The sequence below is a fragment of the Malus sylvestris genome, chromosome 5 (assembly GCF_916048215.2).
Source record: "Malus sylvestris chromosome 5, drMalSylv7.2, whole genome shotgun sequence".
Lineage (NCBI taxonomy): Eukaryota > Viridiplantae > Streptophyta > Magnoliopsida > Rosales > Rosaceae > Malus > Malus sylvestris.
The window spans coordinates 37,874,334-37,888,114 of NC_062264.1; the positions used below are offsets into that span (position 1 = coordinate 37,874,334).

The 13,781-nt window shown below is 41.7% G+C and overlaps 2 protein-coding genes and 1 pseudogene across 2 annotated transcripts in view; all 3 read right to left on the minus strand.

Annotated features, from left to right (window-relative positions):
* The window catches only part of LOC126620822 (ras-related protein RABF2b-like), a 55,441-nt gene extending 51,983 nt beyond the window's left edge, over positions 1-3,458 (minus strand). Inside the window, exon 1 of the mRNA XM_050289147.1 lies at positions 3,443-3,458. Within this exon, the coding sequence (XP_050145104.1) occupies position 3,443 (1 nt within the window). The 5' untranslated portion in view covers positions 3,444-3,458. The remainder of the gene's footprint in view (positions 1-3,442) is intronic.
* Positions 1,132-2,617, minus strand: LOC126621107 (uncharacterized; annotated as a pseudogene).
* Positions 3,459-12,021: 8,563 nt separating the features above from the next.
* On the minus strand, positions 12,022-13,374 carry LOC126622866 (uncharacterized). Its single transcript, XM_050291562.1, has 2 exons — positions 12,701-13,374; positions 12,022-12,559 (listed from the first exon to the last, which is right to left on the minus strand). The coding sequence occupies exons 1-2, from the start codon at positions 13,234-13,236 to the stop codon at positions 12,022-12,024; spliced, it is 1,074 nt and encodes a 357-aa protein (XP_050147519.1). The 5' UTR covers positions 13,237-13,374.
* Positions 13,375-13,781: the final 407 nt, after the last annotated feature.

Below are 13,781 nucleotides of genomic sequence, written 5' to 3' on the forward strand. Positions count from 1 at the left end.
AAAATAGCACCACCCTTTTCTATCTGATAGCCAAGTATGTATAATAAAACATCAGCAATCTTAGTAGATGCCTATAAACAAAAGCCACGAGTTGACTCTAGATTAGTTATTGTCAATTGTTGATTGATTACGGTGTCACCCTAATGTGACTCTTTGGTAGGGTTTTTGCATATGCCAACTTTTTTACATGAGTGATTGTTAATTGTTGGTCGATCAGTGTCTCCAGAAGAAAATCTTTGGTTAAATTGCTATGCAAGTGTCTACCTCTCTCACATGAGCGGTCTCAACAGTGGGGCCGGGTAAAACCAAAATGTAGGGAAGTTCATGCTCACCAAAGCAAATCTCAGTTGAAAAATAACCTCGGATCAATAAAAAATTCCAAAGCAAGGTCAACCCGTTTAAGGCTATGGTGCTCGTCTAGTTGTCTTTGTGCCTTTTTTCTTTACATTTGGAAGTGTTAGTGCCAGATCACTTGAGGCAACAAGTCCAGGCCCCACATTTTATTCGTTTCTATTGCCTCCATTGAAAGTGACCGTTAGAATTTGAACGTTATAAGCCTATTGTTTTCCAGTCCACTTTTTTAGTTCTCGTCACTCACTTTGCTCTTCTCTACAAAAGTATTAATTACATGTGTAAATATACACACACTTATTAGCAGCATATATACACCTATATATATACTCTCTCTTAGTCTCATCAGAACTCAAAGAAAGAAGGAGAGCTTTGGAGAAGTGAAAGTAGTAGCAGAAACTAGAAGAAGAAAGGGAGACATCTTAGGGCTGGTTTGGTATTGCTGTGCTTTGAAAAAAAACTGCTGTGAGAATAAGCGGCTGTGAAATAAAGCCAGTAGAGTGTTTGGTAAACTTTTTTGTGAAAGTGCTTTTGGAAAAAAAAGCAGGATGATAGTGTGTCTTTTCATTAAAGGAGCAATGTAGCTCTGTGTGCTTTGAAAAAACTGGCTTTTTTTCAAAGCAGCAAATAGCAGCTTCAGCTTTTCTTTTGATTTTCAGCTTATTCTCACAGCAGCTTCCAAAATAAGCCCTTTTTTTTCAGTTTACCAAACACAAAAATGATCCTCAATTTTTTTTCACAGTGGCTTTTTTTAAAATCACCTCAATCCCAAACGGGGCCTTAGTCTCCCCCCCCCCCCCAGCAGCTGAAGTTGCTGCATGTTAAGAAGTGTTTGTATGTCGTCAAGGCAAGCACTTTCTTGACCATCTTATATGGCTTCAAATTCGCATTCCCTACCTCTTCTAGAATCACATCGAACACCTTTCCGAAATCAGCCGTCTAGTCCTGGCTTTTGATCAAAGTCTACATATATTTGGCCCTCGAATTAAGATCATCGCCTTGTATCGAATGCAACTGAGGGTTTTTGCTTTAGGTGACAATCTTCCCCTTCCATGGCTCGTCACTCAATTGAGGCAACAAAAGCCTCAAAGCCAAACCCGCCGACAAGGTGTTGTCGACATCACACAGCCAACCAATTCTTCAGCTTCCCCTGCTTTGAGTAAACCTCCATCATTTTCTTCCACTTAACATCAGCCTCTTGCTCGAGCTCAGGATACTTGTTATAGCTTACTATGTCATGCGGAAGCAGCGTGACATCGCCAAGATCAATCTCATTGGATGCAGCCAATTGCACTCGCTTGTACTCCGCTCTATAACCCCACCGGTTGGCAGGTTCCCAGCCCTTAGTTGGTCAATACAACAAACACTACCATCCCCTTCTCGGAGGCATGATTATGGCGGGAAAACCTTCCTTGCAATGTTTTCGAACAACATATGATGATCAGCGATGGTAGGCAAAAAGGCAGCCGCTTGGGTAATCTCCAAGCAGTAGTCATCATGATGGTCATGGTCATGGTCCATGTGATGATGAAATTTTTCAATATCAGACTTAATGCACTAGGCAAAAATATCTGAAACACAGTTGTGCAAGAAGCGATAATCAGTGTCGTGCTCGTATCTCTGAGCCGCCTTGTTGGCTGTGTAGATCGCCTTCCTCCTCAACAACAATTCGCTTGCCTTTGATTTGGCGTCCTTTTCCTTAACCTTCACCATTCCGTTTGAATCCGCCTCTTCCCTCGTCCTCCTAGTAAATTTCAAGTGAGCTTCACCCCGTAGAACCTGGGAGAGAATGCAGGGAAGGTCTAGGATATGTCCGAATGAGCTGGAAATTGGCACGAGATTGTAGGCAAAGGTTTTGGGGTGGTTCTGGTGGAGCCAAACCGCCGTTGTGAAGAAAGCTTCGTCTTGGTTGCGTTTTCCACCGTCGCCACGTCTGTCTATGAAGTTGCAGATGAGTTTGAGGGTGGTTAGAGGATTGTGCGACCAGGCCAAAGGGAAGCACTTGGTTTATCAAAGTTTCGTGGAATTCCACGATCGACATGGCGTCATGTCCCTTGGTACAGTGGAAGTACAGATCAATGCAAGGGTTGTTGATGTTGGGGAAGCCTAATTGGGGTTGTTTGAATTTGAACTGCTCGAACAGCGACGGAGCAATTCTTGTGGATTGCGACCAAACAACCTTGTTTCGACATGCTTCCAGAATCGATATCACTAGCAGGAATGCCCGCGCTTTGCTGCAGGTTTTCAAACCATGAATAATATTCATAGAAAAATTAACTGAAAATGCTACAGGAATACAATCGCATTCTTAAATGTAGCAATTCAGACACCACACGTTTCACATGAGTAACGCTCACAAAACCACACATTTACACAATTATCTCCAAATAAAAGAAAAAGCAAAAGATAGGTGAATTGATCCATAAAAGTAGTTCAATTTACATTGCTACTCTCTTGTAACTTATTAGAGCTTCTTTGCAGATCAATCATAATGATTTCTTCATTGCTTTCACTAGATATTTCTATAGTTCTACTCTAGTAGTCCAGTTGACAGAACAAATAGCAAGTGCTATTTTATTTGCTGCTTTGAATGTGTTGTAAAGATAATACCACCAATTAAGGGTGGCAATCGATTCTTGTAATAACATAATATAAAAGTAAAGGTATGGATAAAAAAGGAAATGTGTCCTTTGAAAGATATAGAACAAACCTGAAATTCAACGAATTGTTCTTTTACAAAGCCCAACACCAAACTTGATTTCCCAGCTCCAACATCCCCAAGAAGCAAGAACATCAAACATCATTGTGGTGATCACGACATGCAATACCCAAAGAAAAATAATTTAAGAAAAAATAAGCCTACATATCCATAATTCCTATGTTTACGGAACATCTTTCGATAAATCACAACCTTCATTTTAAAATGGACTTTTGTATTTGTATTTTGCTTGTGAGTATGGTCTTGGTTAAAATTTAGCACTAGCATTTACTTATATGATATCAAAATACCAGAGTCACAGTATATTGTATTCTCGGAGACCCTCAAAATACCAGAGCTAGACCGAGATAAACAACAAGAAGAAAGAGAAACTTCTGTTTTACATGTACACTAACATTTGCATGTGCAGAGCTCTCTTTCCTCATTTCCCTTCTTTTTTTTCCTCACCTTTCGGTTCTTTCTCCTAGATTAAGGAGATTGTTGTTTTGTTGTTAGTGGTTGTCATCATCATCACATACAAATCAACTTTAGTCAATATAATTAACTTTAATAATTGTAATAGGAAGTAATGATTATGTCCAACCTTTGGGTCAACATTTGTAGGCTATATCTAAAAAAAAGAGTACTAAAAAGTTTAAACACAAAACCCCCAAAATTATAAAATAAAAATATAATGTACTACCCCTTTTCTCCCGTTTTTCTCTCACCCTCCATTTCTGCAAATCACCTACCTCCCTCTCTCCCCATATACTCCCTACTTCTCTCATAATATCAAAACTCTCAAACCCAATTCAGTGCCTCATTACCTAGTTTTTTTGTATATCTTTTCAACTAAACCCTAAACCCTAAACAATCTACTGCTGCAAGCAACATAACGTCCACTTTGCAGGTTTTGTGGAACCACTTTAAAAACTCAAATCTTTAAGCACCTGATGATCAGATTTACTGGAAATTCAAAAGTTCAATAGGTATCCCTCCTTACTACAGATATGTAGTTTTTAAAAATAAAACCAAAAGGATTAATTCCAATTAACCTATACTTGAAAACTACCATAGTAATATTGATTAATTAAACTACTTTTTAAATATACCCAGCAAGGTAACTTTTGGGTTTGACAAAAATTTTAAACCTACGAATGGATATATCAAAATCAATTTGTAAGTATGATAGAAGACCCTATGACAGTATCAAAGCAACTATAATCGCAAAGAAGTTGAGATATTACTTTCTGATTATCAAAACCATTACTGGATTTATGCAGACACAAAATCTCACAATATTATTACCACGACCTTATGCATGATAGGAACAACAATATAATCATCTACCTACCAGAAATTAACTCTTCTACAGCAGCAAGTTTAACAACCAACCAACCTTTGAACAAAGAACACACGGACATAAAGAAGCAGGATGCATAAGGGGCATAACAATTTTCTTCTACATCAAAGCAAAAGAACAATCATTATATAGGTATGCCAATATCATCTGGGGAACAAATCCAATTGGCAGCTTTTACGTACCTACAATTATAAGCAAAGTTTGGAATTCACAAAAAATACTGGGCAAATACTAAGGCTGCCATTTGAAAAAGCTAAACAACAACAAACTTTGACAAATTAACTACAACTAAATTCAGATGACATTCGATATATGAAGACAATCTGAGAAATCTAAGGCTCTAAAATCAATACCATATTTCATGTGCCTTTTATTGATAGTGAACCCAGCAGTAGAACCAGGATAAGAATTTGATTTAGAACCTTGCTATCTTTGTCCTTGTAAATATGATATTTTGGCATCGGCAATATATCACCAACAACAACAACAACAACAAAGTCTTTTCCCACTAAGTGGGGTCGGCTATATGAATCCTAGAACGCCATTGCGCTCGGTTTTGTGTCATGTCCTCCGTTAGATCCAAGTACTCAAGTCTTTTCTTAGGGTCTCTTCCAAAGTTTTCCTAGGTCTTCCTCTACCCCTTCGGCCCTGAACCTCTGTCCCGTAGTCACATTTTCGAACCGGAGCGTCAGTAGGCCTTCTTTGCACATGTCCAAACCACCGGAACCGATTTTCTCTCATATTTCCTTCAATTTTGGCTACTCCTACTTTACCTCGGATATCCTCATTCCCAATCTTATCCTTTCTCGTGTGCCCATACATCCCACGAAGCATCCTCATCTCCGCCACACCCATTTTGTGTACGTGTTGATGCTTCACCGCCAAACATTCTGTGCCATACAGCATCGCTGGCCTTATTGCCGTCCTATAAAATTTTCCCTTGAGCTTCAGTGGCTTACGACGGTCACACAACACGCCGGATACACTCTTACACTTCATCCATCCAGCTTGTATTCTATGGTTGAGATCTTCATCTAATTCTCCGTTCTTTTGCAAGATAGATCCTAGGTAGCGAAAACGGTCACTTTTTGTGATCTTCGCTAGATTGCTCCGGTCATTAGTGTGGATAAGTATATAAATGGATAGAGATAGGAAAGCAAACACAAGATGTACGTGGTTCACCCAGATTGGCTACATCCACGGAATAGAGGAGTTCTCATTAATTGTGAAGGGTTTACACAAATACATAGGTTCAAGCTCTCCTTTAGGGAGTACAAGTGAATGATTTAGTACAAATGACATTAGGAAATATTGTGGGAGAATGATCTCGTAACCACGAAACTTCTAAGTACCGGAGTGTGGTATCGTCTTGACTTTCCTTATCTGTCTCATAGGTAGATGTGGCATCTTCTCTGGAAGTACTCTTCCTCCATCCAGGGGTGGTATCTGTAACTGGTGGAGATGCACAAGGTAATGTATCAATGTCACTTGAAGCTTACTTGTAGTTTCAGGCTTGGTCAAGCGCGATACAAACCATGTAGTAGGAGTCCCCCAAGTCGCCGAGCTAGGGGATCTGCTGAAAGAGGTAACAGACAAGGTAAGCAATCAGAGCTCCGGCTGATTGTTCACATTCTCCCTATCTTGCAGGCAGCATGAAGGATAAAGAGAAAAAAAATGAGAAGAGATGATATGGGATACTTTTTCTTTTGAAGAAGTAACTTTCCACAGGCTTATTCTTGAACTGGGCTGGAGGGTTTTCTGGTTTCCTCCAGAGTATAAGGCCGACTAAAGAATTTGAGGGTCAAAACATGCCCATCAAATCTAGAGTACGTTCAACCCTGCTGATATGGGATACTTTTTCTTTTGACAGAGTAGTGGATGTATCGGCACGTGTGCTGTTACGCTTGTCTCCACATGCTTCCTTGTATCCTTCTCACTTGCCCTATCTGTTCCTCAGGCAGATGCGGTATCTTCCCTGGAAGCATAAGATGTTGAAGATGAGTACTCGAGAGCAATGCCAGGTAAGTAATCAGGTAAGGGGTTCCAGGCAGTCAGTTCCTGGCTAGAAGCTTGATTCCAAGTGCTGACTGATTGCTCTCTTTCTCCTTGTCTTGCAGGTAAGAACAAGGCCAAAGGAAAAGACAGGGAAAAAGCATGATATGGGATACTCTTGCTTTTAACCCTGATGATATGAGATATTCTTGCTCTAGTATAGCTTGTTTACAGAGGTATTATCGGGGGGAAAGAAAGCTGAATATTTCGAAAGGCTTCGTTGGGAGTGCCCTCTCAGATAAGAGGAAGGGTTGAGCATTTTTGCAGGTCTGCCTGTCCGTTGGGGATGGAGGTCGACATATATAGGAGTCTACCTAACATCAAGTAATAATGCTATTCCTTTACCCTGCTTGGTCATAGCACGGTAATAGGAGCTGCCAGCTTCACAAGTTTTAACTCTGTCAGAGCACTTTGAAAAAGTGGTATGTGGTATTTGGAAAGCTGATGTTGCGTGTAAAGATCACAGACAAGCTTTATCCAAGGAGATCCGGCTATTGAAGTTGGGAAAGTGGTGCCTCTTCGGTTTTCGAACAAGCAATCTTGTCGGGGATCTGGCTCTCGAGATTCGGGAACGATGCCTCTTCGATTTTTGAGAAAGCAATCCTGCTGGGGGTCTGGCTCTCGAGATTTGGAGAACGGTGTCTTCGATTTTTTAGAAAGTAATCATGTTGGGAGTCTGGCTCTCGAGATTCGGAGGGCGGTGCCTCTTCGATTTTGGAGCAAGCAATCTTGTTGGGAGTGTTTTCTCGAATGTGAGTAAAGGTTGGGCATGTTTGCTAGTCTACCTTGCCACGAAGCACAGAGGTTGACACACAGGGACTTTCTAATTATCCAGCAGTGGTACTGTTCCTTTACCCTCTCTTCGATTTTTGAGAAAGTAATCATGTTAGGAGTCTGGCTCTCGAGATTCGGAGGGCGGTGCCTCTTCGATTTTGGAGCAAGCAATCTTGTTGGGGGTGTTTTCTCAAATGTGAGTAAAGGTTGGGCATGTTTGCTAATCTACCTTGCCACGAAGCACAGAGGTTGACACACAGGGACTTTCCAATTATCCAGCAGTGGTACTGTTCCTTTACCCTCTCTTCGATTTTTGAGAAAGTAATCATGTTGGGAGTCTGGCTCTCGAGATTCGGAGGGCGATGCCTCTTCGATTTTGGGGCAAGCAATCTTGTTGGGAGTGTTTTCTCGAATGTGAGTAAAGGTTGGGCGTGTTTGCTAGTCTACCTTGCCACGAAGCACATAGGTTGACACACCGGGACTTTCCAATTATCCAGCAGTGGTACTGTTCCTTTACCCTTGTGGGTAATAATATGGTAGCTAGGCCTTCAAAATTTATGTGTCTAAACTTTGTTAGTGTTGTTTCTTTGCTATTCTTTTACCCTTCTTGGTCAGAGCGATGTAGTGAGAGCTGCAAGCTTCACGTGCTTTCTATTTCGCCAGAAATCTTCGACAGAATGCCCATAATCTCCGCAAAGCTGAGTGTGCGTGTGACAGGTGCTGACAAGGCTGGAAAAGTAGTCTCAACTTTGTCAGAGAACTTTGGCAAAGTTATATGTGGTACCCATGAGCTATTGTTGCGTGTGGGAAGTTGGTGATTGAATAGTACGATTCATGTGCTTTCTACTTCGCCAGAAATCTTCGACAGAATGCCCATAATCTCCGCAAAGCTGAGTGTGCGTGTGACAGGTGCTGACAAGGCTGGAAAAGTAGTCTCAACTTTGTCAGAGAACTTTGGCAAAGTTATATGTGGTACCCATGAGCTACTGTTGCATGTGGGAAGTGGGTGATTGAACAGTATGATTCATGTGCTTTCTACTTCGCCAGAAATCTTCGACAGAATGCCCATAATTTCCGCAAAGCTGAGTGTGCGTGTGACAGGTGCTGACAAGGCTGGAAAAGTAGGTGCCTCTTCGATTTCTGAGATCGGCCCTCGTGGTCTCTGAGCAGCCCAGCTTTTGAGAAAGCAAACCTTTTCGATTTCTGAGATCGGCCCTCGTGGTCTCTGAGCAGCCCAGCTTTTGAGAAAGCAAACCTCTTCGATTTCTGAGATCGGCCTTCGTGGTCTTTGAGCAGCCCAGCTTTTGAGAAAGCAAACGCCTCTTCGATTTCTGAGATCGACCCTCGTGGTCTCTAAGCAGCCTAGCTTTTGAGAAAGCAAACGCTTCTTCGAATTCTGAGCAGGCGCCTCTTTGATTTCTGAAGCTTCGTCGAGTGCAGATTTTTATAGGGGCTGACATTAAGTTCCAAAGCACACTTGAATATCCACCAGTAGAAGCTCCATTCTTGCACTTCTAAGATCTTGATTTGTCCGACCTCTTCTCTCTTCAACACCTTTGAAAATGTCTGGCCCCTCCGACCGTCGTTTTGACTTGAACCTTGTTGAAGAGGCAGCCCCGCCTTCTCCAGACAACATATGGCGCCCATCCTTCGTCTCCCCTACTGGTCCTCTTACCGTTGGGGATTCTGTGATGAAGAATGATATGACCGCTGCGGTAGTGGCCAGGAACCTTCTCACTCCCAAAGATAACAGACTACTTTCCAAACGGTCTGATGAGTTGGCTGTTAAGGATTCTCTGGCTCTTAGTGTTCAGTGTGCAGGTTCTGTGTCTAATATGGCCCAACGCCTATTTGCTCGAACCCGCCAAGTTGAATCATTGGCAGCTGAAGTGATGAGTCTCAAACAGGAGATTAGAGGGCTCAAGCATGAGAATAAACAGTTGCACCGGCTCGCACATGACTATGCTACCAACATGAAGAGCAAGCTTGACCAGATGAAGGAATCTGATGGTCAGGTTTTACTTGATCATCAGAGATTTTTGGGTTTGTTCCAAAGGCATTTATTGCCTTCGTCTTCTGGGGCTGTACCGCGTAATGAAGCTCCAAATGATCAACCTCTGATGCCTCCTCCTTCTAGGGTTCTATCCAGTACTGAGGCTCCGAATGATCCCCCTCCGGTGCCTTCTCTTTCTGGGGCTCTACCGACTGCTGAGACTTCTCCTAAGCAACCTTTGTGAAGGCTCCCTCTTGTTTGTTTATTTTGACTCAAGTATATGTACATATTTGTAACTTATCGGGGATATCAATAAATAAGATTTCCTTCATTTCAACGTATTGTGTTAAATCACCAAAGCCTTCTTCGCTAAGTTCTTTGAATTTTCTTTTGTTGAAGCTTGTATGTTGAAGCTTTGTTAGTGAAGCTTGTATGTTGAGGTAGTGTTCCCTTAATTTCCCGAGCGAGGACAACTTCTCGGTTGGAGACTTGGAAAATCTAAGTCACTGAGTGGGATCGGCTATATGAATTTTAGAACGCCATTGTGTTCTGTCCTGTGTCATGTCCTCCGTTAGATCCAAGTACTCTAAGTCTTTTCTTAGGGTCTCTCTCAAAGTTTTCCTAGGTCTTCCTCTACCCCTTCGGCCCTGAACCTCTATCCCATAGTCGCATCTTCTAATCGGAGCGTCAGTAGGCCTTCTTTGCACATGTCCAACCCACCGTAACTGATTTTCTCTCATCTTTTCTTCAATTTCGGCTACTCCTACTTTACCCCGGATATCCTCATTCCTAATCTTATCCTTTCTCGTGTGCCCACACATCCAACGAAGCATCCTCATCTCCGCTACACCCATTTTGTGTACGTGTTGATGCTTCACCGCCCAACATTCTGTGCCATACAGCATCGTCGGCCTTATTGTCGTCCTATAAAATTTTCCCTTGAGCTTCAGTGGCATACGGCGGTCACACAACATGCCGGATGCACTCTTCCAACGTTTAGAAGCTAATTTCATTAGCAATTAAAACAACCAAGCTCTCTCAACATCAAGATTCATAACCCCCCAGGAACCCAAAAATCTGATGAAAATTTTTCTAATCACTCAATTGGATTAGACAAAATCATGAATTTTTTTCTAAAACCCAATTATATTAAATCACAAATTTGAAGCAGATTTTGACATGCAATAAGTCAATAAGATAGGAATCGCTTCAGACTAAGCTCAATGGCAAGGCCTTCGGAATCCCCCGATCCGAACCAACAAAAAAAAATATCTATTAACATGATCTTCAACCTAACTATAAAGAGGAGATTTATAACATCAACATGCCAAAACAACCAAGCCCAACAAATTAACGAACTAATTTTTCTTAATCAATAATAGCATACATATTATCAAATTATCAATCAATAATTCACATATTGTTAAGGGTTAAATAAATATATGAAGACTGAAAATTTACTCACACATCTAACATATCCTTGCATTTCTATTTGAATTCAGAGTACGTGGAAATCACATCAACAAATCAAAGCCCTAAATTTTTATCATCCTGAACTGGAAAAATCTGTAAAATCTAAATTCCCAACATCTTTGATTCTTTCACACAAAATCACACTGAACGCAAACAAAAATAAAAAACAAAATACGATCTAAGACCTGAAAATTTGAGTGAAAGCACTGAGAGAGATGAGGAGGAATAACAAATGATTTACTGGAAATATGGAAAAAAAATCAGATCAAAATTCGGACAGAAATAAACAATATGAATTAGGGATTTGGGAGGGGGGACGAACCTGTTTGGCGGATTGGAGCACAAGACTATTCCAGCAACAAAAAACGGCAGCAGATGATCGCCGAGACAAAGACGGAAACAATAGACAGCAAAAAAAGGGGCAGTGCGAGAGGAGTTCATCGAAATGATGAGTGAAGAGAGAAAGATGAGGGACGGTTGGGGTTGAGAGAAACTTGAGCGGCTAGTTTTTTTTTTTTTTTTTTTGGAGAGAAGACGAATGAAAAGAGGGAGAAAGCTGATAAGAGTGGTAAAACCGTAAATATTTTGAAATCTATTCAGAGACAAAATTACCCTCCTAACTTTTAAGAATTACCTTCCCAACCGAACCGAATAGAAAATTTCTCAAAAAAAAAAAAAATTGATAGTACTACCAGCACAACAGAAAAATTAGTTCCACAACCAAATTAAGCAACTCACTCAACAACCAAACTAATTAGTATGATGACTTAAATAGATGATTGGATAGATAATTATAGCGTTTAACCGCTCAGTCCACCATTAAAAAATACGGGAAACAATGGATAATGATTTCTATAGACACAAATGACAATTAATCTGCGGGATAAAAAAAAGACCTTGAGAAGCAAGACAACAATGGAGGAGAGAGGATAACAGGAAAATATGAAAGCTTAAGGCCTACCAATGGTCTGGAGAGGAACTTTTACGACCTAAGAAATATATAGATGAACACATTCACACCAGTGATTTGTGCGAGTCAGTCAGTCGACTACTGCAGGAGTTTGATATGCTGGGGCAGATACAGCAGCTTCCATGACATGGTTGGGGCCGATGTCACCATCATTTTTGAAGAAGAACTCGAGCAGCTTGTACGAGAAGCCACTCAACAACGTCACCCCTGGTTCTGGTTCTCTACAATGCCTAGCCGAATACTCAGGCTTGATCATATTCCAAATGACTAGGTTTGGCACCACATCTCCATACCCCTTCTCTTTATCCTTGTTCCGTATTTCCTCGTAATTAGCCTCCCCCAAGAAGCTAAAGTTGCTGCCTCTCAAGAAGTGTTTGTATGTGTTCAAGGCAAACACCTTCTTGAATCACATCGAACTCCTTCCCGAAATCAGTCGTCCAGTCCTGGCTTTTGATCAAAGTCTGCATATATTTGGCCCTCAAATTAAGATCCTCGCCTTGTATCGAATGCAGCCGAGGGTTTTTGCTGTAAGCGACCACCTTTCCTTTCCACGGCTCGTCACTCAATTGAGGCAACAAAAGCCCTAAAGCCAAACCCACCGACAAGGTGTTGTCGACATCACACACAGCCAACCAATTCTTCAGCTTCCCCTGCTTTAAGTAAACCTCCACCATTTTCTTCCACTTAACATCAGCCTCTTGCTCGAGTTCGGGATACTTGATATAGCTTAATATGTCATGCGGAAGCAGCACATCATCGTCGGGATCAATCTCATTGGCTGCAGCCAGTTGCTCTCGTTTGTACTCTTCTCTATAACCCCACCGGTTGGCAAGTTCCCAGCCCCTTGGCGCTATAGTTTTTCTCAAGGGCGACAAAACCTCCTTCCTCAGTTGGTCAATACAACAAACACTACCATCCCCTTCTCAGCAGCATGATTCTGGCGGGAAAACCTTCCTTGCAATGTTTTTGAACAACATATGATGATCAGCAATGGTAGGCAAAGAGGTAGCCGCTTGGGTAATCTACAAGCAGTAATCATCATGATGGTCATGGTCATGGTCATGATCGTTGTGATTATGCAATTTTTCAATATCAGACGCATTGGGCGAAAATATCTGAAACACAGTCGTGCAAGAAGCGGTCGTATCTCTTTGAGCCGCCTTGTGGATCGTCTTCTTCCTCAACAAGAAGTAGCTTGCTTTTGACTTGGCGTCCTTTTCCTTTACCTTCACCATTCCGTTTGAATCCGCCTCCTCCCTTATCCTCATAGTAAACTTCAAGTGAGCTTCGCCCCGTAGAACCTGCGAGAGAATGCATGGAAGGTCTAGGATATGCCCGAAGGAGCCAAAAATTGTCCCGAGATCGCAGGCAAGAGTTTTGGGGTGGTTCTGGTGGAGCCAAACCGCCGCCGTGAAGAAAGTTTCGTCTTGGTTGCGTTTTCCACCGTTGCCGCGTTTGTCTATGAAGTTGCAGATAAGTTTGAGGGTGGTTAGAGGATTGTGCGACCAGGCCGAGGGAAGCACTTGGTTCATCAGAGTTTCATGGAATTCCACGGTGGACATGGCGTCATGTCCCTTGGCGCAGTGGAAGTACAGATCAACGCAAGGGTTGTTGTGGAAGCGTAACTGGGGCTGTTGTTTGAAGTTGAACTGCTCGGGCAGCGGCTGAGGGGGCGGAGGCGGAGCAATTCTTGTGAACTGTGGCCAAACGGCCTTGTTTCAGCATGCTTCCAGAATCGATATCATGTTCACTCGCACCACGGGCTTCGTCATAATCGTGTTCATCGCAGCAGCTTAAATTCAAACTGAATAATTTAGTTGTATAGTTACTCTCTTTGCTCTCCCGACGAATTTCTCTCTTCTTACATATCTCTGTTTGCTTGGGAACGAAGGATTTGGTTTAAATTTATATCTTTGTTTCGTTCTTGTTGTTGGGCCACAAATCAACTTTTTTCAAGACTGAACATGCAATGTTACATTTGCGCATTCATTTCCCTTCATTTGTACTTTATATTCGTATGATTTTTTTCTTTCAATATATTCATATGATTAGGTTTCCTCAAAAAAAAATATATATGATTAGGATTTTTGATTATATGCACCAATTT

What these genes read in the sequence shown, in the direction of transcription:
- LOC126622866 (XM_050291562.1), bottom strand. Translation starts at nt 13,236, where the DNA reads ATGTCCACCGTGGAATTCCATGAAACTCTGATGAACCAAGTGCTTCCC. An exon ending in CATCATGATGATTACTGCTT is followed by an intron (nt 12,560 to 12,700) that starts GTAGATTACCCA and finishes TGACCAACTGAG; the next exon opens with GAAGGAGGTTTTGTCGCCCT.